General features: G+C 45.5%; 1 protein-coding gene across 1 annotated transcript in view; it reads left to right on the top strand.

The window, feature by feature from the left end:
- LOC105544154 (chromosome unknown open reading frame, human C10orf90) overlaps positions 1–24,798 on the top strand; it is a 247,403-nt gene that overhangs the window by 16,382 nt on the left and 206,223 nt on the right. The window contains exon 2 of the mRNA XM_011986442.1: positions 8,512–8,584. Within this exon, the coding sequence (XP_011841832.1) occupies positions 8,512–8,584 (73 nt within the window). The remainder of the gene's footprint in view (positions 1–8,511; positions 8,585–24,798) is intronic.

Here is a 24,798-nt window from a genome sequence, read left to right as displayed (position 1 = left end):
TAATTAAGCCTACAATGGCCTCTGAGTGTAAAAGTGAAAGGAAGCGTTCACGTCTCTTGCTTTAAATCAAAAGCTAGAAATGATTATGCCTAGAAATGATTAGTGTAGAAATGATTAAGCTTAGCGAGGAAGACATGTCAATAGCCCAGTCAGGCTGAAAGCCGGGCCTCTTGCACCAAACAGTTAGCCAAGTTGTGGATGCAAAGGAAAAAAATTCTTGAAGGAAATTAAAAGTGCTACTCCAGTGAACACACAAATGATAAGAAAGTAAAACAGCTTTATTGCTGATATGGAGAAAGTTTGAGTGGTCTGGATAGAAGATCAATCCAGCCACAACATTCCCTTAAGCCAAAGCCTAATCCAGCCATAATTCTATGAAGGCTGAGAGAGGTGAGGAAGATACAGAAAAGAAGTTTGAAGCTAGCAGAGGTTGGTTTATGAGGTTTAAAGAAATAAGCTGTCTCTGTAATATCAAAGTGCACGGTGAAGCAGCAAACGCTGATGTAGAAGCTGCTGCAAGTTATCCAAAAAATAACTGATGAAGGTGGATAAACAACAGATTTTCAATGGAGACTAAACAGCCTTCTACTGGAAGACGATGCCTTCTAGAACTTTCATAGTTAGGGAGGTAAAGTTAATGCCTGGCTTCACAGGACAGGCTGACTCTTGTTAGGGATAATGAAGTTGGTGACTTAAGTTGAAGCCAATGCTCATTTCCCATTGTGAACATCCGAGGACCGTTAAGAATAATGCTGAACCTACTCTGTCTGTGCTCTATAAATGGAAGAACAAAGCCTGCATAACAGCAAAGCTATTTACAGCATGGTTTATTGACTGTTTTAAGCCCACTGTTAAGACCTGCTGCTTAGGAAAAAAAAAAAAAGATTCCTTTCAAAATATTACTGTTCATTGACAATGTACCTGGTCACCCAAGAGCTCTAATGGAAATGTACAAGAAGATTAATGTTGTTTTCATGTTTAACACAGCATCCATTTTGCAGCCCATAGATCAAGAAGTAATTTCAACATTCAAGCCTTATTATTTCAGAAATACATTTCCTAAGGCTATAGCTGCCATAGAGAGTGATTCTGCTGATGAATCTGAGCAAAGCAAATTGATAACCTTCTGGAAAAGATTCACCATTCTAGATGCCATTAGGAACATTCATGATCCATGAAAGGAAGTCAAAATAGCACATTAGCAGGAGTTTGGAAGAAGTTGATTCCAACCCTCATGGATGACTTTGAGGGGTTCGAGACTTCAGTGGAGGAAGTAACTGAAGATGTTGTAGAAATAGCAAGACAGCTTGAATTAAAAGTGGAGCCTGAAGATGTGACTGAATTGCCGTAATCTCATGATAAAACTTTAATGGATGAGAAGTCACTTCTTATGAAGCAACAAAGAAAATTGTTTCTTGAGATGGAACTATTCCTGGTGAAGATTCTATGGACATTGTTGAAATGACAACAAAGGACTTAGAATATTCTATAAACTTGTTGATAGAGCAGTGGCGAGGTTTGAGGGGATTACCTCCAAAGTTGAAAGAAGTTCTACTGCAGGTGAAATGCCTCCAAACAACGTCACATGCTACAGAGAACTGTTTCATGAAAGGAAGAGTCAATTGATGCAGCAGACTTCATTGTTGTCTTATTTTAAGGAATTGCGACCGCCACTCCAGCCTTTAGCAACCACTACCCTGATCAGCTGGCAGCTGTCAACACCAAGGCAAGACCCTCTACCAGCAAAAAGATTGCAACTTGTTGAAGGCTCAGATCATTAGAATTTTTGTTTTAGCAATAAGTATTTTAAAATTAAGGTATGTACATGTTTTTGACATAATACACCTTTAATAGAATACAATACAGTGTAAACAACATTTCTATCTCCTGGGAAGCCAAAAAATTCATGTGGTTTGCTTTATTGTGATATCTGCTTTATTGTGGTGGTCTGCAACCGAACCCCCAATATCTCTGAGGTATGCCTATAAGGAGAAAATGTTACAAATGATAAGAAACATAATATAACATGCTGAAAGGAATACTTAATGAATCCAGGGAAATCTTCCTTTTTCATATACAAAATAGTTCAACTAAATCTGACTTGGTAATTGGGTAATTAACATGCCTATATTTTAGCGTCGTTCTCCCTTCATGGCTGATGTTTGCATAGAAATCTCCAGCCAAGTGCTTCGTCCTTGCTGCTCTCACTTATACCTGCAAACACACAGGGAGCTGAAGTCACCTGGTGGGAAAATGAAGAGTGAACGCTCTGCAGACCACATCTCGTTAGACAGCCAGGGGAGGCTGTCTTCCTCCTTGTGCCTCCAAGAGCAGAAATAGTAGGAATAATATATCCACTTTACATCCTGATTCATCTCATTTTCAAATCAGAACCCCACCAGCCACCACCCTTGAAAACAAAAGTGAAGGAGAAACAAGGAGAGACAGATAGATTGAACTGCGGCATCCTCATTCAGATCCTAACAAGGGAACAATCCTACCATTTGCAATCAGATAAGGAATATTATCTCGGTAATAAAAGGCAATTGAGAATCTAAATGAAAAATCTAATGCTTTTCATGCTGATTTATTTTAGATTAGAAAAAGTTAAACCAGATGTAAACATGAAGAGATGAAGCATGAACAGGGAATCATGGTAGAGCGATATATCTCAGTTTTGAGTTATTATAGGTGCAAGGTTGCATTAACCAGAAAATACACTGTTGATCCATAAACTGATCTGACATTAATTATGGTTGCAGAAGAGTTCAGAAGATTGAATAAAAACATGCAACACTGGCAAAGATCAATCTTGCATCTAGATTAGCGGTAGAGAGTATATATCATACCATCCCCACTAGAGTCTGTGCTCACCAACAAATCAGCAGTCCAACCTGGAACCATCCATCGCACGTGCTGTCTGCCCTCTAGTGGAACCTCCTACATCCCTTGGAGGAGACATTCAGATGCTGAAAAGAGATAGTCCTCTTTTCTTTGGACTCCAATAATGTCTATCTTTATCTTAAAGGGAAGATGCAGCCAAAAATCCACCTTTGGTCTTTGTCTCCTTAGGATCCAAGTAGACTTGGGATGTCTCCTCTGTTTTCTCTGCAAACCACGCACATGTCCAGAGAGGCAAAGTTAGTGGGGGAGGGTACTGGCAGCAGGGTTCTGTGTAGACCCTGGGAAATCCTCAGCTGTTTTCTCCCCTCTCTTCTTTCCTGCTGTGTATAATGTTTCTGTCCCTGTTCTGCTTGCTTAATGCTTTACAAAGCTCAGGAGCCATCTCTACCTACCCCAACCACCCCCACATACACACACACATGCACACACACACGTGCACGCACATACATTGCATTCTAGTTGGAGAAGGGAAGGTCTAAGCACTTGGTGTAGGAGTTAAAAATGCTGCTGAATCGTGGCTCTGGCATTTAGTACCTCCGTGACCAAGAGCAAATTACCTAATCTCTCCATACCTCAGTGTCCCTGTCTATTAAATGCAGGAGAATGTCTGCCGAATGGAGGTTGAGATAAATTAGGGCTGGATGAGGGGGTATATGGAAAACCCTCACCCAGAAGCCGGTGATGAATATTCATCAAATGTCCACAATACTGATTGACAATCCTCCATCCCAAACTTTTGGGATCAGATGTGATTCAACAATAAATTTTTTTTTGGATTTTAAAAAGATAATATTGTGCAGCAACTCCATCAGGATCTGAGGGAGAACTCTGTAATTAAGCTTAATTAATAACATGTATGAATATTCACACTCAATGGAATAAATTAATATCATAAATAGCCTTAGGTTAGTTCAGGTAAGGTTTTGCTCTCAGAATAGTTTGCTACAAACCGAGGGAGAAAAACTCTCAGACTACAGAGCTTTATGCATGTTAGCATTGCAGATTAGGGTCTATGGATCCATGGTGAGTACTTGGATATCTCGAAGGGAGAGTCAGGAAACAACAAAAACAGTAAAATATTCACTCATTTGAGCCCAGCTATGATGGCAGGATTTGGGAGAACAAGTGAGAGAATGTAGGAGTTGCTTTGTAAAGCATTTAGTCTTACATATACGGAAGGTTCTACTATTATGGCACCTACAATGTTTAGTCAGAGCTCATGGGAGCACTGCTTCTGGCTACGGATGGAATTCATAGATCAATGTGATGTTGATGTTACTATTGTCTTAGCAGATACCAGGCTTGACCACAGAATTTCTGCAGGGCAGGTCTGGCAGGGTTGTACCTGTGAAGTGGCTGGTGGTGTTGGGGGGTGGTGGAAGGAAGGCTGGACCAGGGTCAGGAGGGCTGGTGTAGGTGACAGAGCCACCATTTTCTTGTTCTTGGACACTTAGGTTTCTTATCCTTTCTGGGCCTGAGTTTTGTTATATATATATTTAAAAATCTATGTGTCCTAGCCACCACCTTTCAGGGACTTCAGAGAGTTAAAATGAAGTCATGTGAGTATCAGAGCTTTGCAAGCTGGGGCATTCCACTCTATCAAGGAAAGTCATGATTTTCTTACGGTACTTGATCCTAATCTTAGTTTTCTATTCCCTAGGACTGATTCTAATAGCATGGGTTCCAATTTGGGGTCCTTTACTCAATTACTAGGGGGGTGTGACTTTGGGCAAGTTACTTACCCTCTTTGTGCCTCACTTTCCATAAAGTGGAAATAATAGTGATCATGCCTCTGTCACAGAGTTGTTAGAACGATCCTGTGAGGATTAATTGCCCTCATACAATGATAGCTCCTCACGTGATCCCAGGCTTAAATCAGGCCCATGAGTCACTGGGAACAGAGGTGAGAAATGGTTCTTAAATCTTTTTCCCATTGTGTGGCTTTGGTAAACTGTTTCCAGTCACTAAATAACACCCTAATGGCTTCAGAGACTTAAGGGAGACACAGTCTTGAAAGGACTGAGTTAGGAGTCACTTAATGATCACTCATGAAATAGTGAAGGCTGATCAGGCTCTCCCTCAGAGTAGTAAACAGTAAAAATTGGCGTCAACCTTTGGTTTATTGGGGAAAATATTTCCACGTGTAGAAAGAGTGCCACATAAATCCCAGGCATTGCAGGCCAGAGGCCGGTGTCTCCTGTTAACTCCAAACCTTGATCAGGAACTCCGCCCTTTCCCTCCCTCTCCCCTCCCCTCCCCTGTTTTCCTCCTCCCCTATGCCCCCACTCCCTCCCAAGCTCCTTCTCTATCTTTTCCCTTACTACTTCCTTCCTTCCATCTTTTCTCCTCTTCTTTCTTCTGCAAACATCCACTGCGTTTCTCATTAACACCCACCATGGTGCTGGACACCAGAGATATACAGGTAGGTCCTGCTCCCAGCAACCTCTAGGTCTCAGGGTGAGGCAGACCTGGTTGGGCGAGGAGGAATCCATTAGCAAGCGAGGCCAACAACTTTCTTCTCACTGGGGTTATGGTTGAGGGAAGATGCAGATGTCAGTTGTAGATTCACATGCATCAGTGTGTATTTACAAACCGAGGCAAGTGCTCTGAAGGAAAAGGAATGCTTCTGCAGGAGCTTGTACATCAGAAACCTGATTTTGGTTTGAAGGTAATGTCAGGAGAGACAATCCTGTGGGCAGCTCATGTGAGCCGAGCTTCAGAAGGACCAGGGAGACGTGTTATGCAAATAGGACAACGCGTGCTACGGCCCTGTGGTGGGTGAGCGTTTAACCAATCGAGGGGATGAGGGGAGCTCATAGAGTGTGTGGCAGGAAAGAGGTGCCCAGTGAGTGATGTCACAGAGATGAGCAGGGGCACCATCAGGGCCCTCATCATACTTTACCCTAATGGCAATGGAAAGTGTTGCTCTTCTGCGTGAAAGGATTACAGTGAGAAACCAGCAGAAAGTAGAGACCACGGCAGGTCTTTCCAGGATGTTGTGATGGGGCTGAGACCCGAGGTCCAGCTGATGAAAGAAGTTCCTGAATCACCCCATTGTTGAAAATTCTTGAATCAATAGTGCCCACAGCCTGTGGAACATGGTTCTAGGCTTTGGAGAAGCCAGGCATTTGCAGAAGGCTGTGGGTCTTAGTCAATTTGCCATCCTTTGTGAATTGCTGAGTCGAGAGAGAGAGACAGAGAGAGAGAGAGAGAGATCATATGTGATCCAAACTGAAGCACTTCAGTGTTTGTTACTTAATGGCAAGGCTGGGGCTCTTGACTAACAATTGCATGGTGCATCAGGAGATTTTCAAGTGAAAATTAATTCTGTGTTGTCACATTCCAGGTTAATTAACTTGCTAGACTTGATAGAGTTACATTAAAAATATGCATAACAATCGTTCTTAAAAGAACCACACAAGACCACAACCCAGGAGAGAAGAAGCTTAAAATTTCCTCTATGCCAGTTTCTCTCTGCATCCCTCCACCTCCAAAACAGCCTCCAGATCTACCTGACTGCTGTGAAGCACTGGAGAGATAACTTGCTGCTTCTGACAGACTTAAGATTTAAATTATTTTCCAGCCCCATATACAATGTTGCAGCACTTTTATTTCCTTCCCTGAAAATTTTTATGCATTATCCAGTATTTCCCATGATGCATCTATGCTAAGTCTGAGAAAAGGATATATAGAAGTATAATGGCTATATAAGTATTGCCAGATATAGTCAAATAGCCAAATAATGATACTTAGTGTCTTAGTCTTCTTTGTGCTGCTATAACAGACCATCTGAGATTGTGTAATTTATAAAGAGCAGAAATTTGCTTCTCACAGTTCTGGAGGCTGGGCAGTCCAAGATCAAGGTACTTGCATCTGGTAAGAGCCTTCTTGCTTCTTCCTCCCTCCTTCCCTTCCTGTGCATTTTGAAATCCTCAAACACCTTCCTTTTATTCACTGGTAGAGGTAACCCAGGAGAAAATGGAAGTACATTCTCGTTACAATCTGTAGTTGTTTCTTGGGAGAACGAAGAAATTCCAGGATGTTCCTGATTTAAAAAAAAAAAAAAAACCACCATGGCAGAAGAGAGCAAGCCCACTCCTATAAGTCATTTTAAAAACAGCAGCATTGATTCATTCGTGAGGCAGAGCCCTCATGACTTAAACACCTCCCACTAGGCCCCACCCTCAACACTGTTGCATTGGGGATGAAGTTGCCAACACATGAATTTTGGGGGACACATTTAGACCACAGCACTTAGTAACAACAACAACATTTGGAACACACGGGCTAAAAGCTAGCGTGTTGGGTCTAACTGGCCCGATCTGATTTCCTGGCTCCATCACATCCAGCTGGGTGACCTTGGCCTGTTACTAAACTGAAGCCTTAGCTTTCTGAGCTTTCACGGTGGAGCTAAAAGAAGCATACCTTTCTGAGAGTTGGGAGAATTCAATGAGAGGATGTATGTAAAGCACTGAGCATACATAACCAGTGTATGTGAAGTCTCAATAATTTTCAGCACTTATTACAATTAATAATCACATGACTGATTGGTGGTGGCTGAGTTGGGCCATGAGGAGGGGCAGAGATGGTAGCAAATAACTCTGTGGATCTCAGCTCAGGCTAGGTCCCTGTCCCACCCCATTCTTTCTCTTTCACTATGGGGTCGGGGGGAAGCCAGACTTCTCCTTGGGATGGAAGAATTTCTTGACTACAGATTCCCCACTGCAACCCCAGAACTGGTTGCCCAGATGCAGGGGGTAAGAAGGGGCCGATAATGGGAACTGAACACCAAAAAGTTTAACTCAGCTTCTGGACTGGGGCATGAACTGAGGCCCACGATGACAGCCCAGCTCGTGCTCTAGGAATGTGTTGCCCCTTCAAGTCATGCCAAGATGATGACAGGACCATCAGCACAGTTGCTCTCCAGCTTTGGGGCGAGGACACAGGATATTCCAAAGGACGATGGGGATAGGGCAAACCCAGTATGGAATGAGATAATCTGGAGTATCATTAAAGTCAGAAATCAGAGCCGAAAATCTCACCCACAGCAAACTGCTTTGAGAATAAAATTACAAAAGAAATCTTTACCGTTTGGCAGAAAAAGTCAACAAACAGTCATACCTGCAGACAACATAATAGTTTCCTACACATTCTGCTTATTTTCACTGGGTCCTAAAGGCCTGAAATTGGATGGCTCATAGCTAATCAATTTACCAATATTTATTGAATGTCCAGCTTCAGCCCAGCACCCATTCAGCACTGTGATGGGCTAGAAGAGAAATATTAGATGTGGTTCCTTGATCTGCTAACAAAATCCACGGCAAAATCAATGTTGGCTGAATTTTTCTAGTTTCCCTTCCTCCCTCCCTCCCTCCCTTCCTGTGCATTTTGAAATCCTCAGAAACCTTTTTATTCATTGGTTTTATTCATTGATAGAGGTAACCCAGGAGAAAATGGAAGTACATCCTCATTACAATCTATAGCTGTTTCTTGGGAGAATTGAGAAATTCCAGGATGTTCCTGATTTTAAAAAATGTACATTATTAAAGATTATATATCTGGCAAATCAAAACATGAAATTGGGAAATGTTTCTGTTTGTTTTCTAGATCCACAGTCGACTCTTCTCATCCCCCAACGATCATTCTGCCTGGGAAAGAAATGAAAGTCTTTCGAATGCAGGTAAAGGACTGGGGTCTGCCCAGGCAGGCTTCCCTTTCAAGCCTTTATTTACTCTCTCTCTCTCTTTTATTTTTATTAATAATAGAGTGTACTTTTAAGCCTAGTTTTCCCCCAAATGTGAGATGATAGCTCAGTGGCTCTGACAAGATTTGAAGCTGGTGTGAATGTCTAAACAGCCAGGCCTTGAGACTAAGATGTCACAGGGGCAGCAGTGGCTTCAGGGGCGCCTGTGGAACCTGAGCTCCTTGCAGAGTGCAGAGCATGTGGGTCAGGCCAGCATGCAGCAGGGCTCCCCCAGGGATGAGTAATGGGACAAATACGAATATTCTCAGAACAAAGTGGATGCAATTTAAATATAGGCAGGATATGTGCATTCATAAATCATTTTTATAAAGCTTCCATTCTCAGCCACTAAACTGTAAAAACACTAGGTGAGATGGTTACAGTTCATCACTTTTATTAAGTTTGTTAACATAAATGATGTGAAAACCAGCTCCCCTGCCCCACCCTTTGTGAGCGAAATCCTACGGATTTAGTCCAATGTTCTGATGGAACTGTAATAAGACTACTGGGTTAATAGACTATTTCCATTCAGAGACTAGCAAAATTCAATTCTAAAAGAATGCTTTAATGTCACAATTTTATTTTTTAATCCTCATTTTAATTTTAATTTATAAATATGGCAGATGAGCCACTACAGATGAAAAGTGCATGTGATTATGTGTGTGTTTGTATGTATGTGGATGTGGATATATATGCATGTATGTATACATGTACACACACATAGATACATTTATGTCTTCTCTTCACCACCTGCCTATAGCAAAGATATCAGGAACCTGAATTCCTTTCCATAACTGACACAGTCAACCCAAGACAAAAACACTACTTGAAACCAGTTTTCATATTTAATCCTTTCTGGAAGTCCCGAAGCAGCGTGGGTTACAGCTTGTTCTTTTTTTTTTTTTTTTTTTTTTAAAGGGTCTCATTCTGTCACCCAGGCTGGAGTGCAGTGGTGCTATCATGACTCACTACAGCTTTGAACTCCTGGGCTCAAGCGATCCTCCCACTTCAGCCTCCCAAGTAGCTGGGACTATGGGCACGCACCACCATGCCCAGCTATTTTTTTTTTTTTTTTTTTTTTTTTGGTAGAGAGGGGATCTTGCCATGTTGCCTCACCTGGTCTCAAACTCCTTGGTTCAAGTGATCTGCTCAGCTCAGCCTCCCAAAGTGTTGGGATTACTGGCATGAGCCACCACACCCAACCTCCAGCTTTTTAGTAGTGACAGATACTTAGTTTGAACTTTTTGAAAACTTAGCCCAGAAATTGCCTGTAGTGAGAACACGAATCCATCTGCAGACACTTACTGTGGTCTGAACAGCAAAGGCAGGCTCCCAAAACATGTCTGGCTACTTGCATCCCAGAGGGAGTTTGGGGACACTGAGAAGAGTGCCATGTTTTCCTCAGAGCACTCAGAGGTGGCTGTGACATCAATGAGACCTGGTGACTTAAATGTGGATGCCTTGGTCCTCTTTATCTTAGGACTGGGCACTTCCACAGTGGATGCCTACTGGAGAGGGCCTGAGCACTTTAATGGCTTAGGAACCAATTCCATGCTGGCCCGAGGCTAGAGGTTAATGGTGCAGGCAGCAGGGAAATTGCTCAAGCAACCCTGGGTTGGGAGGGAGACAGAACTCTTGGCTTTGTATCCTTTTTTTAGTCTGTCAATATTGTCAAAGTGCAGATTACAGAAGGACACTTAAAGGCAGTCCTAAACCTTGAGTATATTCTAGTAGAAGGCAAGGAGTCAGACCTAAATGGGTTTCACGCTTCCCGGCAGGGCTGATTCTCCAAGGCACCCTCTCACATTCTCTGTGTCTTCCCGCAAGGTTGTTTCCATCTGTTTAAGAGAAATTGCACTGGGCACTTGTTTAAAATGGTAAGACAGATTTTACTGGAGTTCTGCAGTGGAGGAGAGAGCCTTCAGCGCAGGACTAAGCTCAGCTCTGAGTACAGCAAGGGCAGCTGGAGGTTTACGGCCAAAAGGCAGAGCGAGGAACTCAGCTGATGGAAAATTACAAAGAGGAACTTAGTATCCAAGCGGGGGGAGACGGACATGATTAGCCATCAAGGATGGGGGGCATTCTGCCTAAACTGGCTTTGCAGGAACTCACTAATCCTGGGCTCAGAGCGATTCTCACTAACCCTAAAACTGGGCTTAACAGGCCAAGGGTGAGGCCTAGTCAAGAAGAGGGCCCAGAGGAGCCTGGCTGAGGTTTGGTCAAGGAGGGAGTCCAGTTGCACCTCTTCTACAAAAGGAGGGCTAAGCAGCCACCCGTGCCCTCTGGGCTCTCCATGGCCGGCCTTTCTCCCTCAGGAAAGCATAGGGAGTTTAGCTCAGGACTAAAGCCCTTGTTTCCATGCTCATCAGAAGGGCCTGGGACAAGGATGACATCTTTCTTAGCCCTCTCAGTGGCTTTGGGAAACTCAGAGAACAGAGTTTTAGGTCAAACTCTGGGTTTGGAGACCAGAAACCCACTATTGTAGACAAAGGGAAACTGTTGCAAGGAAACCAGTGAACTTCATGGGAGGATGAGGCACTGGGTTGCAGAAAGACAGGAACCAAGGTTGCTACTTGGGCCTTGGCAGCAAGAGCGTGCGGGCCCTTACCTGGAACTGCTGGGTCAGGCGCACCCTGACCTGATCATCAGTCAGGAGGCAAGGTCAGATATTAGATGCACAACTTCCAGAGACCCAATCCTGGGGGTGATGGGCTAGTGGGGCAATGTTCTAGAAGGAATCCATGGGCCATGCGTATGTCTCAAAAGGCATAAGTAGGCACATAGAATCTTCATCTAGGGAGGGGCCACAGAGGTCCTTCTGTCCAGCTTCTTTGAGACGTCTGATGTTTTAAACCCCTCTTCATCATCCCCATGTAAGAATGTGGAAGCCCCTGCGGAGTGGCCTGGCCACATAGTAAACTCCAGGGACAGGGGACTCACTCTGTTTTAAGGTAGCCCGTGGCATGCTCACACAGCGGGGATTGTTAGAAAGCTTTTCAATGGCATCAAGACAAAATAAATCAGCCTTCTTACCTGTATTTATTAGGTAGGCAAAGAGGAACAATGAAATATTTTGAAGTTGCTGGAATACACTATCTGATCCAAGCACTAGGAAGACAACTCTGTTGTGATATTCCAGGTGGCAGGTAATGTGGGTTTAGCTGGGGCAGTGGCTATAGTCGCTAGAACTTTTGGAGCCCTAGAAATTAGTCAAATTATTTGCATGCTGTTGGGATAAGGGGAAAGTTAAAGATGTTCCTGGACAGACAGTGCTGTCATTCATTAGGTAGGGAACTCAGGATCCAGGAGGTTTATGGGGTTAGCGGGGTGCTAGTGGGAGGATCCTGAGTTTGTGGTGTTTGGAAACTCTATGTGTGAGAGGTCAGTATGGCCTCATCTGCTCCAGATGCCCAGGAAGCAGCTGGCAGCATGGCGTAGAGATCAGGAGCCAGGTCAGGGTTGTAGATCAGCATTGTAGATCTTGATATCATCACGGTGTACACGAGGGTGGTATGACAAACCATGAGAATGGCTGAGATTACAGCGGGAGAGAAGATATGAGTTGGGAAGAGGATGGGACTGCAAAACCAGGAGGAACCACATGTGTGAGGTGGGAAGAGGAGCACTGTCCTGAAAACCACAGAGCAGACGTCAGGGTTTTGTCTTTTCAATTGACATATGTAGTGCCCACGTTGACCTTGCCATCAGTTAGCATTTTGTCTTTGGAACAGTCCTTCCACTTCCTCATTTCTTGGTTTGCTCTTAGACAAGGGTGCTTTTGGGTGCTGTGATCTTTATGAAGCTGCTCTAAACTTCAGTGATGCGGGTGGTAGCCTCCAGCAGCAGCTCCATCAGTGGGCTATTTGTTCCAAACAGGCTATATAGAGCCCAAGCAGGAAATCGGAACTGAATGTCGTCTCTGAATTTTCATTTTTGCATCCTTCACTTTCACAATGAAGCTATTCACTTCCTCAGTCACTGGAAATTCCAGGACTTGGAAGGGTGGTTAAACTGTCCTCCTGGCAGGGCCTTTAAAATCTGTTGGCCTGTTTAAAAGGTTAGTTTACTATGATTAATAGGATCTGAACACGAAAGGAGAAAACAAAAGTAGGAAGGGTGACTGTTCTGTCCAAACTCACATCTGTTTTTAAAATCAGACAGAGGTAGAAAGTCCCTTTCAAATCCCCATTCTGCATGTTACAAAAATATTTTGTCACATTTCCCCGTCACCGTGCTACCTGTCTGCCCATGAGACTACTTGGTCTGTGGATTGACAATGATTGGAAGTCAGGTGTCTGGTTCAGCCATTTCTGGGGAAATCATTTAGGGGAAATGTAAATAGAGGGGGAAATGATGAAGGTCACTTGGAACTTTTAATTACCAATTCACTTGGTTTAGGGAAAAAGGCAGGGCCAGAGGGCATGGAATTTTCTTCCTCCTGATCAAGTAAACCTGACCTTTACAACTTAAACTTTGATTGATGAGTTTAAACTTGAGGATGATTGTTCTTTTATTCCAGATTTTACAAAAGCAGTGATTTGTTTCCTTCATAACAATAGTTTCTATTTCATTAGTACTGAATTAAACCATTAGTTGCCCCCCAATAAACCCCATACCCTTCGTCATGATTCAAGGAAGGTTTGTTCTAGGATCCCTTACAAACACCCCAGAACCTGGTGTGAGTTACATGCATTTTCTTTTCCAGAAGAAGCCACTTGTAAATGCAGTTTCTCTGGGAACGAGGTATAGGAGGGACACCACATTTATCTGTTTGCTTTCCCTGAAACACCTGGTTTTTAGGAAGCCTCTAATTGTTGGAATTTCAGTGTGTGGATTATCTTTTGATACAGAAACTCTTTGATTGTACCTCACTCCATCCGCTTCCTTCTCATAGATTCCTCCCTGCCCATGGGAGAATCCATGTATTTAACAATTTATAAGAGTGTCTCCAATCAATGCAACTTCTCTGGTCAAAAATCACATCAGTCCCCAGAGGACAAAATATAAGCTCCCTGGCATAGCATTCAGTGCCTTTCCCCTTCAGAGTCTGATTTATCCTTCTGGGTTTTTCTCCAGGTCCACGGCCTTGCAAGCACCCTGCACCCAGCTCTTGCCTGTCTCTCTCCTTGTCCAGAGACTCTTCTGTCTGAAAACCCTTCTATATGTTTCTGTTGATAAAACCCTTTCTTTTGACTGAAACTTGATTCAACCTGCCCCACCCCACGCCCGGTCTCTCAAGGGCCTTTTGTCCATTGCACAACCACAGCCACAATCCTTTCACGTGACCTTGCTGACTCATCCTTTTTCCCTCCAGAACCGCGGGCTCTGAGTGTAGGGACCTTGTTTTACTCATCTCTGTATTTCCAAGCTCAGGGATCCGCAGGGAGAAGTGGTTCAATAGCTTGAATGGCATAATTTGTCTGAAGAAGCCATTGGAGCCATTTCTCCTTCAGAGGCTCTCACTTCACCCTCCCAGACAAGCCAGAGCAGGGGGGGAATCAGCGTGTGAGTGACCGAGAACCCCACGGGGAAAACATCTGCCTTTCTGCTCTTCAAGATTTTTTCAAGTGCTTTGAGCAACAGGCTCCTGACCTGCTCCTCAGCTTCCCTTGTCGAGAGGGACAGAGGCTCCCCTAGAAGTGGCTTGGATGGGGTCTGCTTGGTGTTTTCTCCAGCTAGCATCCACCCTGCTGTGCACAGCGGCAGTGGAAAAAGGCAGCGCTGCTTTTCGGATCACTGAAGAATAAAACGCATTTACTCCTGCTTCCTGTGGAGGACATAAGGAGATGCATTTGAGTCTGTTGTGCCTGCTTGGGTAGGATGTTATTAGAGAGAAAACAGACCAACCGGCCCTTGCCACTGGGGCTGCGTGACACCTGGGTGCCCTCTTATGAAGAGCCGCTGTGCTCCTGTGCCATCCTCGACTCTGCTTCGTGGCTCCCTGGGCCTTGACCCCCAATTTTGTTGCAATCACCCATAAATAGTGCAATAAGCAACTCTTTCCCCCCGTATGTGTTTCTGCCTCTAATTTTGCCTTTGCCTGTCACCTGGTAACATAATCTAATTTAAAAAATAATTGGTAAAATGCTGTACACGAAAAGAGCTCAACTGCAGATTTTGCAGTCTATATAGCTTTGTGTCAGACAGGAATGAATCAGCCAGATTTTACAGCTTCCTTTCAAAGGCATGAATGCTCAGTTCCTGCCTCTTATGTACCAAGGCAGTTGGCAAGAAGACTTCATCCAGATGTGAGGAAATCAGACACTGGGGTAGACATGCGGGGCACAGTCCATGTCTCATTCTCAGAAGAGTGGAATGAAGAAACCTACCCATGATTTCATTGAATTCCCCTCTGAAGTGTTTGAGCCCTTCCACCTCGCCATGCGCGTCAGGGTGGGCACCTTTGGGCGTCAGTATCCTGATCTGATAAAGACCTGAATCAGGTCTGAGAGACAGGCATCTGGCACTGGATCTTCTCTTTGCTTGGAAGGAGCATCTCCTGGGGAAATATCATTAAGAGACCTGAATATGATGGCTGAGCAGCAACCCCGCACCATGTGCCACGGAGACGAGATTTTCCTGCAACCACAGAGCAGGATAAATGGCTTTGAGTTGGCAGCAGTTCCCAACTGGAGGGGTGCATCTGAATCTGCGATCAAGCCTAGAGCAGAAATAGGTCTCCAGGCCTCACCCAGGCCTGTAGCATCAGAGCCTACAGGTGTGGAGCCCAAGAAGTTATCATGAGCATCCCTGTGAAAACCACCACTCAGGGTCTTTGGCGTTTGCTGGGTTTTTAAGAAATAAAGGTGTAATATTTGTCCATCCAAGTGATTGTCATTCCCACATGTCTAAGAGTTACTCAGCGTAAAGTTATCCCATAGAAGGCTGTTTTAATGGCCTCCTCTTCACCCTGGTGATGAGGGAGGGATTGCTGCTCTAGTGTGATGGAAATGCCCACACATGATACCCAGCACTGGGCAGTTGAGGTCAACAGCTGTTTATTGGTCCCATATGCTCATAGCTCCAGGGAGGAGGGCTCCGTGTGTCCTGCAGGGCTACATGAGAACTGCACTGAGGAACTGTGTGAACACATCGGGTCTGTGGGAGGCAGGCTTTGTAGTAAAAAGAGGGCGGGGTGACCTTGGGTTCCTATGATCCCATGATAAGGAGGGCTGTTTGGCTGTGGGAGCTTATCTGAGGGAGCAGCATGGGAGAGGAATTATGACGGGCCATCCGAGGACCTCATCATTTTCCCCAGATGTCAAGGCACATGTCATACTGGACCTCAATGTTAGGCCTTTCACCAGGAGGGCCTGGCAGGGGGAGAGAGAAGATGTAGAGGAGTGGGCAGAATGAGACCTGCTGGGGCAGGAAGACGGGAAATTGAGACGTGGCTCCTAGTGGCTTGGTGAGAGGCACGTGTGGACACCAGTCAGGCAGTGTCAGGGCTGCAGGAAGAGGACACAGGGTCCTCAGAGGAGGCACAGGTGGGTGACTGGGAATGTAGGGTGGAGTGCAGTGGAAAGAGGTGGTGTCCAGGTCCCACACACATCCCTGGCTCATGACCAGCCCCATCCAGAGCTCCTGAGGTCCCAGGATCAAGCAGAGGAATCAGATCCAAGTCATGAACTCACTTCCCAGAGCAATGCAGAAATCTGAGCTCTAGACTGGGTCCAGGGAGGCCGGGGGGCCCAGCGAACCCCAACCTAGAGCCCGCCGTCACTCTGAACTCAGGAATGCTGCTCCATGTCAGCAACGGCACCGCCATTGCCAGCCACGCCGGAAACCTGGAGTCTTTCTGCCTTCCCTCACTGCAGTGTCCAACCGTGACCAAGGCCCTCTGATTTGCCGCCTCATCATCTTTGGGGCAAGCCTCTTCTCTCTGCCGCTGCCATGCTGGCCTGGACTCCTGCAATAGCCCAGCTGTGCCTCCCTCATTCTCATGTCCACCTACAGCCAGAACGACTTGCTCAGGCCACAACACCCCACCTTAAGACCCTTCCATGCCTTCCAGTTGTTCTTGGAATAAGGAGCATTTTTATTGTGGTGCAAAAAGCCCCGAGGCCCTGGGCCCTGCACCCCGCACTCTGTCTCCTTCCCTTTCTGTCCCACCCTCTGCCGCCACGTGCCTCCTGCTTCGGGATCCCTGCCCGTGATGGTGAATTCCATCCTGCTAAGTGGCCATGACCCTCACCGACCTGACCTGTAGCCCCTTACCTGCATGTCCTCTGGAAGCCAGCCCGATGTCATGACCAATCGGTGGTGTCCACTGTTCTCTCCCCTACTGTGCCTGTTGCAGTCATGCTTTCAGGTTGATTTGGATTTGATGAATACTTGCTCCTCCATCCAAACTACAAGTTCCACAAGAGCAGAGGCCTATCTGATTTTGCTTGCCAGTCTCAGTGCCGTGCCTAAGCACTCAATAACCCCCTGGTGGGAGAATGCGCTGGCTGATGGGAGGTAGGAGCTAAGTCTAGGATGAAGTCTGGGTGGGGCATGGAGACAGGGAATCAGGCCCATCTCCAAGGCAGACATCAATAGGACTTTGAGACGACACAGAATACGTGTCCCCTCGTGTCTGCTTTCTACTCATCACTCTGAATCAATCTGCCCTCCTCCTGACATCAGCCCCTCATCTTCCTCTGACTCCATCAGCCTCTCTCCTCCTGGTGTTGCCTGACTCCACAGCAAGAACCCTAACCTCTGCAGAAGTCCGCGTTGGGTTTATGCGTTATTTTTGGTGTGATTTCAGGCTCCTTTAAAGAAAGAAGTTTATTTGTTTCGACTTCCTTATTAATTGCTAGTTGTATATCAAGAGCACCCCGCAAGAGAAAAATAATACTTACAAATAATCACTGGAAGGCACACACTCCTTCCGAGGGCTGTATATTATTGGGAAAACACTGAACAGAGAAGGCATGTTCCCAAACTTTGTGGTCCCCGCTGTGCGGAATGCTGCTTGTTTTGGTGAAATACTGTTAATAAGGCGTGGAGAGAATAGACTTGGTTATGAGCTAAAGTGTTATTTATTAATTTTTTTAAGTGGCTTTTGCTCAGTTGACTATCTAAGGAAAGGATTTCTTAAAAAAAAAAAAAAGCATAGAAACAAATGCAACGTAAATGGAAAGCGACACAAGGATTTAAATGTATTTTTGAAGCTTGTTGTGTTATTTAATATAATGGTCATGTTAATATCCAGTTTCCCAGCAGAAAAGGAATATTTATCTGGCAGCTGAAATGTGGCAGAGCCGGAGGAGACAAGGACAGGCGGAGTGAAGCAACTGCCAAACAAAACACAATTATTTGTCCTCTCATTATACACCTATGACTTTTCATGGTTTATTTTATGTCTCGGTAAAAATGTCAGAGTGTTGGCCATGAAATCATTATCATACAGCATCTTTTTCTGGAACGAATTACCTCCTAACCTGCTTGCTTCTCTCTTCTTTTTCAACAGTGGGTCTCTCTCTTTCTCTCTGTGTGTGGTTGACCGCTGATAACTTGCCCTTAACTCCCCTTGGTGAAATGCGGTAGGCAGGAAGGCCCACGCCTGGCTGAGAAGAAACAGCTTGTAACACGTGTGAGAGGTCATTGTTATCAAAAACAGAAAATTAGAGCCAGTGACCCCTTTCCAGCTTCCAAGGGGTACAAGGATGTCACGTGTCCTGCTGCAAATTGTATTCCTGTGTTTGAGCAGAAGACAGGTAAGGTCTGGCTTCCCGTTCAAAGGTGTTATTGTTCTTAAAAGAACCCCGGCTTCATGTCACATGCCTACCTTGGGTACATGAGGAGACCTTATGATTATAAAACCTCCCAGAACCTTCTCCCTTTGGGCTGGTATTTGACAATGCCACCGTTTGACCTCTGCGCTGAGGGGAGAGCTCCTGAATAACGCTGTAAGAGATTCAGCTGTGAAGTATCTGTGTCTCTCAAACTACCTTGACCGTTTGGAGTGAGTACAGATCACAGAGGGCTAAGTTTCCCTAAAGCAGTTTATATTTTTAAATGGAAATCTTTCTGAAAAGAAAATCTTGTGGGAGGCCACGTTATAAAGCAGATTAAAGCAGAGAAGCTGTGGCTGAAGGAGGGCGGTGAGCACCCCTGCCAGGTGGACAGTCTCCCCGAGCAGTTAGAGACATCCCTTAGTGTGTCAAGCAGGATTTGAAAACGACTCTCTGCAGGTCTGGGAGGGGAGTGCAGACCATTTGAGTGACATTGACCGATTTCTCATTGAATATTGAGATTGCACCTCGTTAATCTGGAGCCCCGTGGAAGGAGCAAGTTATCACTGTGGTGGTCCTTTTTAACCCAGAGACAGGCCCCGCTTCTTTATTGATCTGCACTCCAGTTCCTAAATCCTGAGCCCACTCTATTTTATAGCTCTTACGAATGTGATTATCTTGGTGCCCTTAAGCCACAGCTGATATTTTGGGCTCTTCAAGGCTGAAATGGTTCCGGGCCCCTCTTCTCGCCGCCCCCCATGCCTTGAATGGAGAAGAGGTGGTAGACGTGTGCCCTGGATTTTAACTGGAAGATGGGAAGAAGCAATAATCTGTAATAGGACAGTGCTTTACAATTTTCTTCCTTTTCCGGTATTAAATAGCTTTGCTTTAATGACCCTCAGCTTATAGCTTCTTTTAGATCCTCCATACCAGTACTCGCAGGAGTCCAGCTACCAACTCATCTCTGAATGTGGCGTTCACTAATGCCTTGTGTGTGCTTAAACTTGATTTGTTCTTTTTATGAGACTTAGGAAACAATCTATGAGGGTGATTAAACATTGAGACAGGCAGCCTAGTGGGGGGGTTGGTCAAACCCTGTTCTTGGACACCTTTGAAAACAGGCAACACTGGGGGTCAGGGACTTCCCTTCCAGAAAGCTGTACTGTGTGATGAAGTTTGGGAATGTGGATTCTTAGCTTGGGGTGCCCAGAGCATGGATTAAAATTTGTATCAAAGGATACTGCTCTTTCCTTAGGAGACAAGATTGAGAGTCAGTGTCTGGGTGAAAAATAGGAGGCTTTAGAGAACCCCAGCTCTTCCACAGTTCATGCTGTGACCATGAACAACTTAATTAATTTCTAAGACTCAGTTTTACAATTTGTAAGTGAAAATGGTAGTACCTACCTTGCATTGTTTTTTTGAGGAATAGTTGTAATAGACATAAGACAGTCATCATAATCTCTTTTTTATTATTGTGGTAAGAATACTTAACATGAGATCTACCCTCTTAGTAGATTTTTTTATGGTACAATGCACTATCGTTGACTCTAGGTGCAATGCTGTACAGCGGATCTCTAGAGCTGATTCATCTTGCTGGACTGAAACTTTATGCTCATTAATTATTAAGTCCTTATGTTTCCGTGCCTCCCAGCTCTGGCGACCACCATTTGTTGATTCTATGAATTCTGCTCTTTTAGATACCTCATATCAGTGGAATAATATAGTATTGGTCCTTTTGTGTCTGGCTTTTTCACTTAGCATAATGTCTTCAAGGTTCATTCATGTTGTAATGGGATTTCCTTCTTTTTAAAAACTGAATAGTATTGTATTGAGCCTATACACCTCATTTTCTTTATCCATTCACCTATCGATGGACACTCAGGTTGATTCCATATCTTGGATACTGTGAATCATGCTACAATATACATGGGAGTGCTGATATTTGTTTGAGAATTTGATTTTAAACCTTTCGGATGTATGTCTAGAAGTGGAATTGCTGGATCACATGGTAGTTTTATTCTTAACTTTTAAAGGAAACTCCACATTGTTTTCCATAGTGGCTGCAACATTCTACATTCCCACCAACAGTGTGCAAAGGTTCCAATTCCTCTGCTTCTTTGCCAAAACTTATCTTTTGTTCTTTTTTGATAACAGTCATTCTGACAGGTGTGAAGTGATATCTCATTGTAGTTTTGATTAGAATTTCCCTGATGAGTAGTGACTAATTCTAATCATTAATTTTTAAATTAGCAGTGCGTGATATCAACCTCCCCACCTGCCAAAAGATACAGATGCTTACAGGTGTGTCCGTGTAATTATTTTCTGTTCTGAAGCATTATGTTTCCTGCATGTTGGGGGAAGCAGAGAGGTTGGGGAGAGGGAAATACAGTGAGCACTGGGGTGGGTCTCACAGAGGGGAAGGACAACCGGTTGGATGACCTGAAAGCTCACTCTGAGCCTGCCATCCCAGGAAGTCAGGCATATCCCCACTTGCTAGTGACGTGCACAGTTGGCCTCCATGCTCAGCCCATCCCCGCGCCTGGCTTCTTTATTCCCACAGCCTCATCCCACAGGAGGGGCTGCTCTTCTTCCAGCTTGCCACAGAGCCTCCTGCCCCAAATCTTTCTGGGCCAGGAGCCCTGCAATGGCCAGCTTTGTCCTTGGCCTTGGCTGTGTCCATCAGGCTGCCCCATTGGGTGGTCAGGCCTGTCTCCTGGCCTGTACTTCACAGCTGGTCAGCAGGGGTTGGTGACCTCACAGCTCCTGTGTGCTGCTCCACCTCAGACAGAAACTGCCAGGTGTTCTCCAAGACACCATGTGGCCCTGGAATGTCCTAGGCCTCCCCTTCCGCATCATTTCTTGCCCATCAGCAAAATTCCTGCCTCATGGGTCTTTGGGCAGTTGATGGAGGGAGGATGAAAAATGCCTGCAGAACCTGGACATCACCCCCTTCCAGGTAGTTTTATCACATGGTTGCCAGGGGTAGGGGGCATGTCTGGATTGTGGCAGCAGGTGCCATGTAGATCCAGAAGTGCCATTGTGTCAGAGGACCTGGCATGGGCTTGGGTAAGAACAGCCATGGAATTCAGGTATCTGTTGCCACAATGCCAATAAACAAAGTGTCTTCCAACTCAGTAGCTTATGGAACAACAAGTATTTCTTTAGGTCTCAGGGCTGCAGGTCGGCAGTTTTGGCGTTCTGCTCTCACTGGGCCCACTCGTGTGTGGGGTCAGTGAGCTGTCAGTTGGGGTGATGGCTCTGCTCACTCAGGCTTATCTAAAAATGTTCACAAGGTGAAGGCCAGGGCCAAGCACAGAAAAGGAAATGCATAAGTTCACGTTCAAAGCAAAGCAAATATAATGGCACAACTCCGAATCTAGAGGTGGAAATATAGACCTTACCTCTTGATCAAAAGATCTAAAAGTTCATTGAAAAGAGCAGGGGCCCTGGGGAGGGGCCATAGAGAATTGGAGCCCTTATTGCCATGCTTCTACAAGGCAGCAGCAGGTGCATATTGTCTGGGACCAACTCCACACCCACCAATTCACTGGGCATTGAAAAGGATTTGTGCTATTTTCACAACCACTACATGAGAATGGGATAAATAAATATTCCCATTTGATAGATGAGAATACTGAGAGCTAGAAAAGTCCAGTAGCTTATGGGGTTTCTGAATTGCTCATGCCTAAGATGGAGGTCCTATTTCTCCCCCCAGGACTGCAGTGGGGTTCAATGCTCTGGGGTGTGTTGAGTACCCAGAGAGGCAGTGCTGGATGCCTGCTGGCTTGGGAGCCTGAGGCCCAGCAAATGCCGGTGTCACACTCCTCGCTGCAGCCCCAGCACCCAACACAGCATTAGAACCCAATACACAGATGGGGACTGGATGTGTGGCAACATTAGAGGGTGGGGTGGAAAGGCCTCGAGGTCAGGCAGACCTGGCCTGAAACGTATCGTCACTTATGAACTATGAGACTTCTGGTTTCTGGGCAACATGGTGTCTCTTCGAGGTCATTCTTGGAAATTTCCTCATCTCTCCCATGATGAGTTTTGCCAGTTTCTTTGTGTTGGGTTTCTAGGGCTGCTCCCCAAGGTCACTGTGTTCCAGCTCTACTGGGGCATCTGCAGCTACACACGTGAGGACAGTGTCTGGTCCCCTGTATCAGTGTCTGACGCCTGCCCCGTCTGCTCTTACCACTCCTACCACGTAGTGCTTGGGCTGCAGAGGAAGGTCCACGTTGCGGTTCTTTCGTGACTGTCTCATTCTTTCTGTGCTGCTGCCTTTGCATCTGCTTGCTGGGTCTTGGTGTTTATGCTGCCTGTCCTCAATTTCATTTGCTGACTGTTCAAGTCCCTGCCCGGGGGGTTGGTGTCGGTGGTGTTCTGCAATCTCAGAGGCCAGGGAGCTACAGGGTGGGTAAATCGGAAGGGTGGTTCCCCTCTTACTGAATACTTCCTATGCACCAGGAACTGTGCTGGCACTGAGCATGCGATGCTGAGCAAGATATCAAGGGAACTTGCCCTCCTGAAATCTATGTTCTGGTGTTTCGGGAAAGATAAACATCAAGTGGACAAACAAGTAAAATCATTGCAACAAAGAGATAAAAGAGCAAAAACCAAGGGGTGCTCTGCTTCAGGTGGAGAGGATTGAATAGGAGTTTGCCATGCAAGCAACGGGGCAAGGGGCAGCTGTCTCCAGGAGAGGAAGCAGGATCTGCAAAGGTTTTGAGGAAGGAACGGGTCGAGTGTGTTCAAGGAGCCAAGAGAAAGCTCACTGTGGCTTGATCCTACCAAGAAATGGGGTGAGTAGTAGGAAGACAAGTTGGAGAGCTGGAAAGGAGGGCTGAGGTAACAGAGGCGAATTATCTGTTTGCTGCAGAAGCTGCTAACAGGTTCAAAAGGAGGGAGTTACAGGATTTGTTTTGCTTTGTGAGAAGACTGTTGTGCATACTGGAACAGATTCTGGTCTAATACCTAGACAATCTGGTCAACGCTGTTTAAGAAATGTAAGACAAAATGACAAGTACAAAACTGCTATGGCCCCTTGTAGAGGCTTGGAAGGGTGTACGTGCGAGTGAGTGTTCTCTGCTCCACGCGGAATCTCCCTTGACGGTATGAACGAAGGAGGGCAGGAGTGAATGCTGGAAACACACCAGAGGCCTGCAGCAGCCATTCCAGTTAAAGAGGGTGATTCCTAGGGTGTTGGCCTCTGAGGTGTTGGAAATAGAGCCCCAGGCTTGGCTCAAGCATTGGATGTGGATGGTAAGGGAATGGAGGGTGGAAGATGACGTCACATTTCACTTCATCCTCTAAATAGATCCAAGAGCTACTGATTATTATTTTTAATAATAATAAATAACTGATTAATAAGTAACCTCTCCAAACCTGGCCTGCTGCTGGAGTACTTACTTGTTAGCCGTTGTCACCATGGTGCTTGTGGGGGCTTCGGAGCCACAGACAACCCTGGGTGATCACTCATGGTAATTGTTGACTTTAGACCAGACACACGGAGTGTCCATCAGACGGACTTGGCTTGAGTGAAGGTTCTGTCCTTTCAACCTTCCTCTTCACTGTCCCCACTCTGCGCTCTTCTCCCCATTCCCAACCCCACCATTACCAAGCCCAGGGCCCCTCTATGCTTCTCAGAACCCTGCCTGGGCCATCACATCAGCACAGTCACCTCTCCCTCCTCCTTCACCTATCCCAACCCCCACAAGCTCATCCACAGGGTGACTACACTGGGGCCATGCTGGGCCCTCTTCATCCAGCATCTGTAGGACTCAGCACAGAGTGGGGGTCCAGACAGGATTTGCTGAATGAAGGCCTTCAACATAAAGGCAGAGCAGCGTGTTGGTGAAGTATGAGGGCATCAGGGATTTAAGCTCTCCAGCTCCATTTTCTTGTTATTAAAGTGGGACAGTTATAGTCCCTGCATCACAGGGACATCAAGAAGATGAAATATGGTCCTGCCGGCACCATGCCTTGCATGCACTGCACACACAGGCAGCTGCTATTTTTATTATCTATATTTTAAGAGGAAAGAAATATGAACAATGTCATATAGTTAATGCAGGATAAAACTCAGAGATATTTGCAAGCTAAAAGAGAAGTTGGTGAATGTAAAAGAAAAGCTTGTCTAGCAGTGAGGTTTACAGACGATCACTGGGGTCTGGAGACCCCTCCCTCCCACCACGCTCACCTTTCCTTGCAGCTGATATGCAGCAAATCCTGCTCTGCCAGGTCCGTCTCTGGACAGTGCTTTGCAGGGCTAGTGGCTCCTGTCTTCACTGAATACCAAGTATGTGGGTTTAGTAATGGAAAGGGATGTCATATCCACCTGGAATACAAAACATTCATGACCGTATTATTTATAAGCCTATTTTCTACAAATGGCTAGTCATCCCTGTGAGCTTCAGTTTTCCTGATTAGTTT

This window comes from Mandrillus leucophaeus, unplaced genomic scaffold, assembly GCF_000951045.1.
Source record: "Mandrillus leucophaeus isolate KB7577 unplaced genomic scaffold, Mleu.le_1.0 Scaffold299, whole genome shotgun sequence".
Taxonomy (NCBI): Eukaryota; Metazoa; Chordata; class Mammalia; order Primates; family Cercopithecidae; genus Mandrillus; species Mandrillus leucophaeus.
The sequence above is the reverse complement of the archived record's forward strand: the minus strand, read 5'-3'. Positions and strand labels throughout refer to the sequence as shown.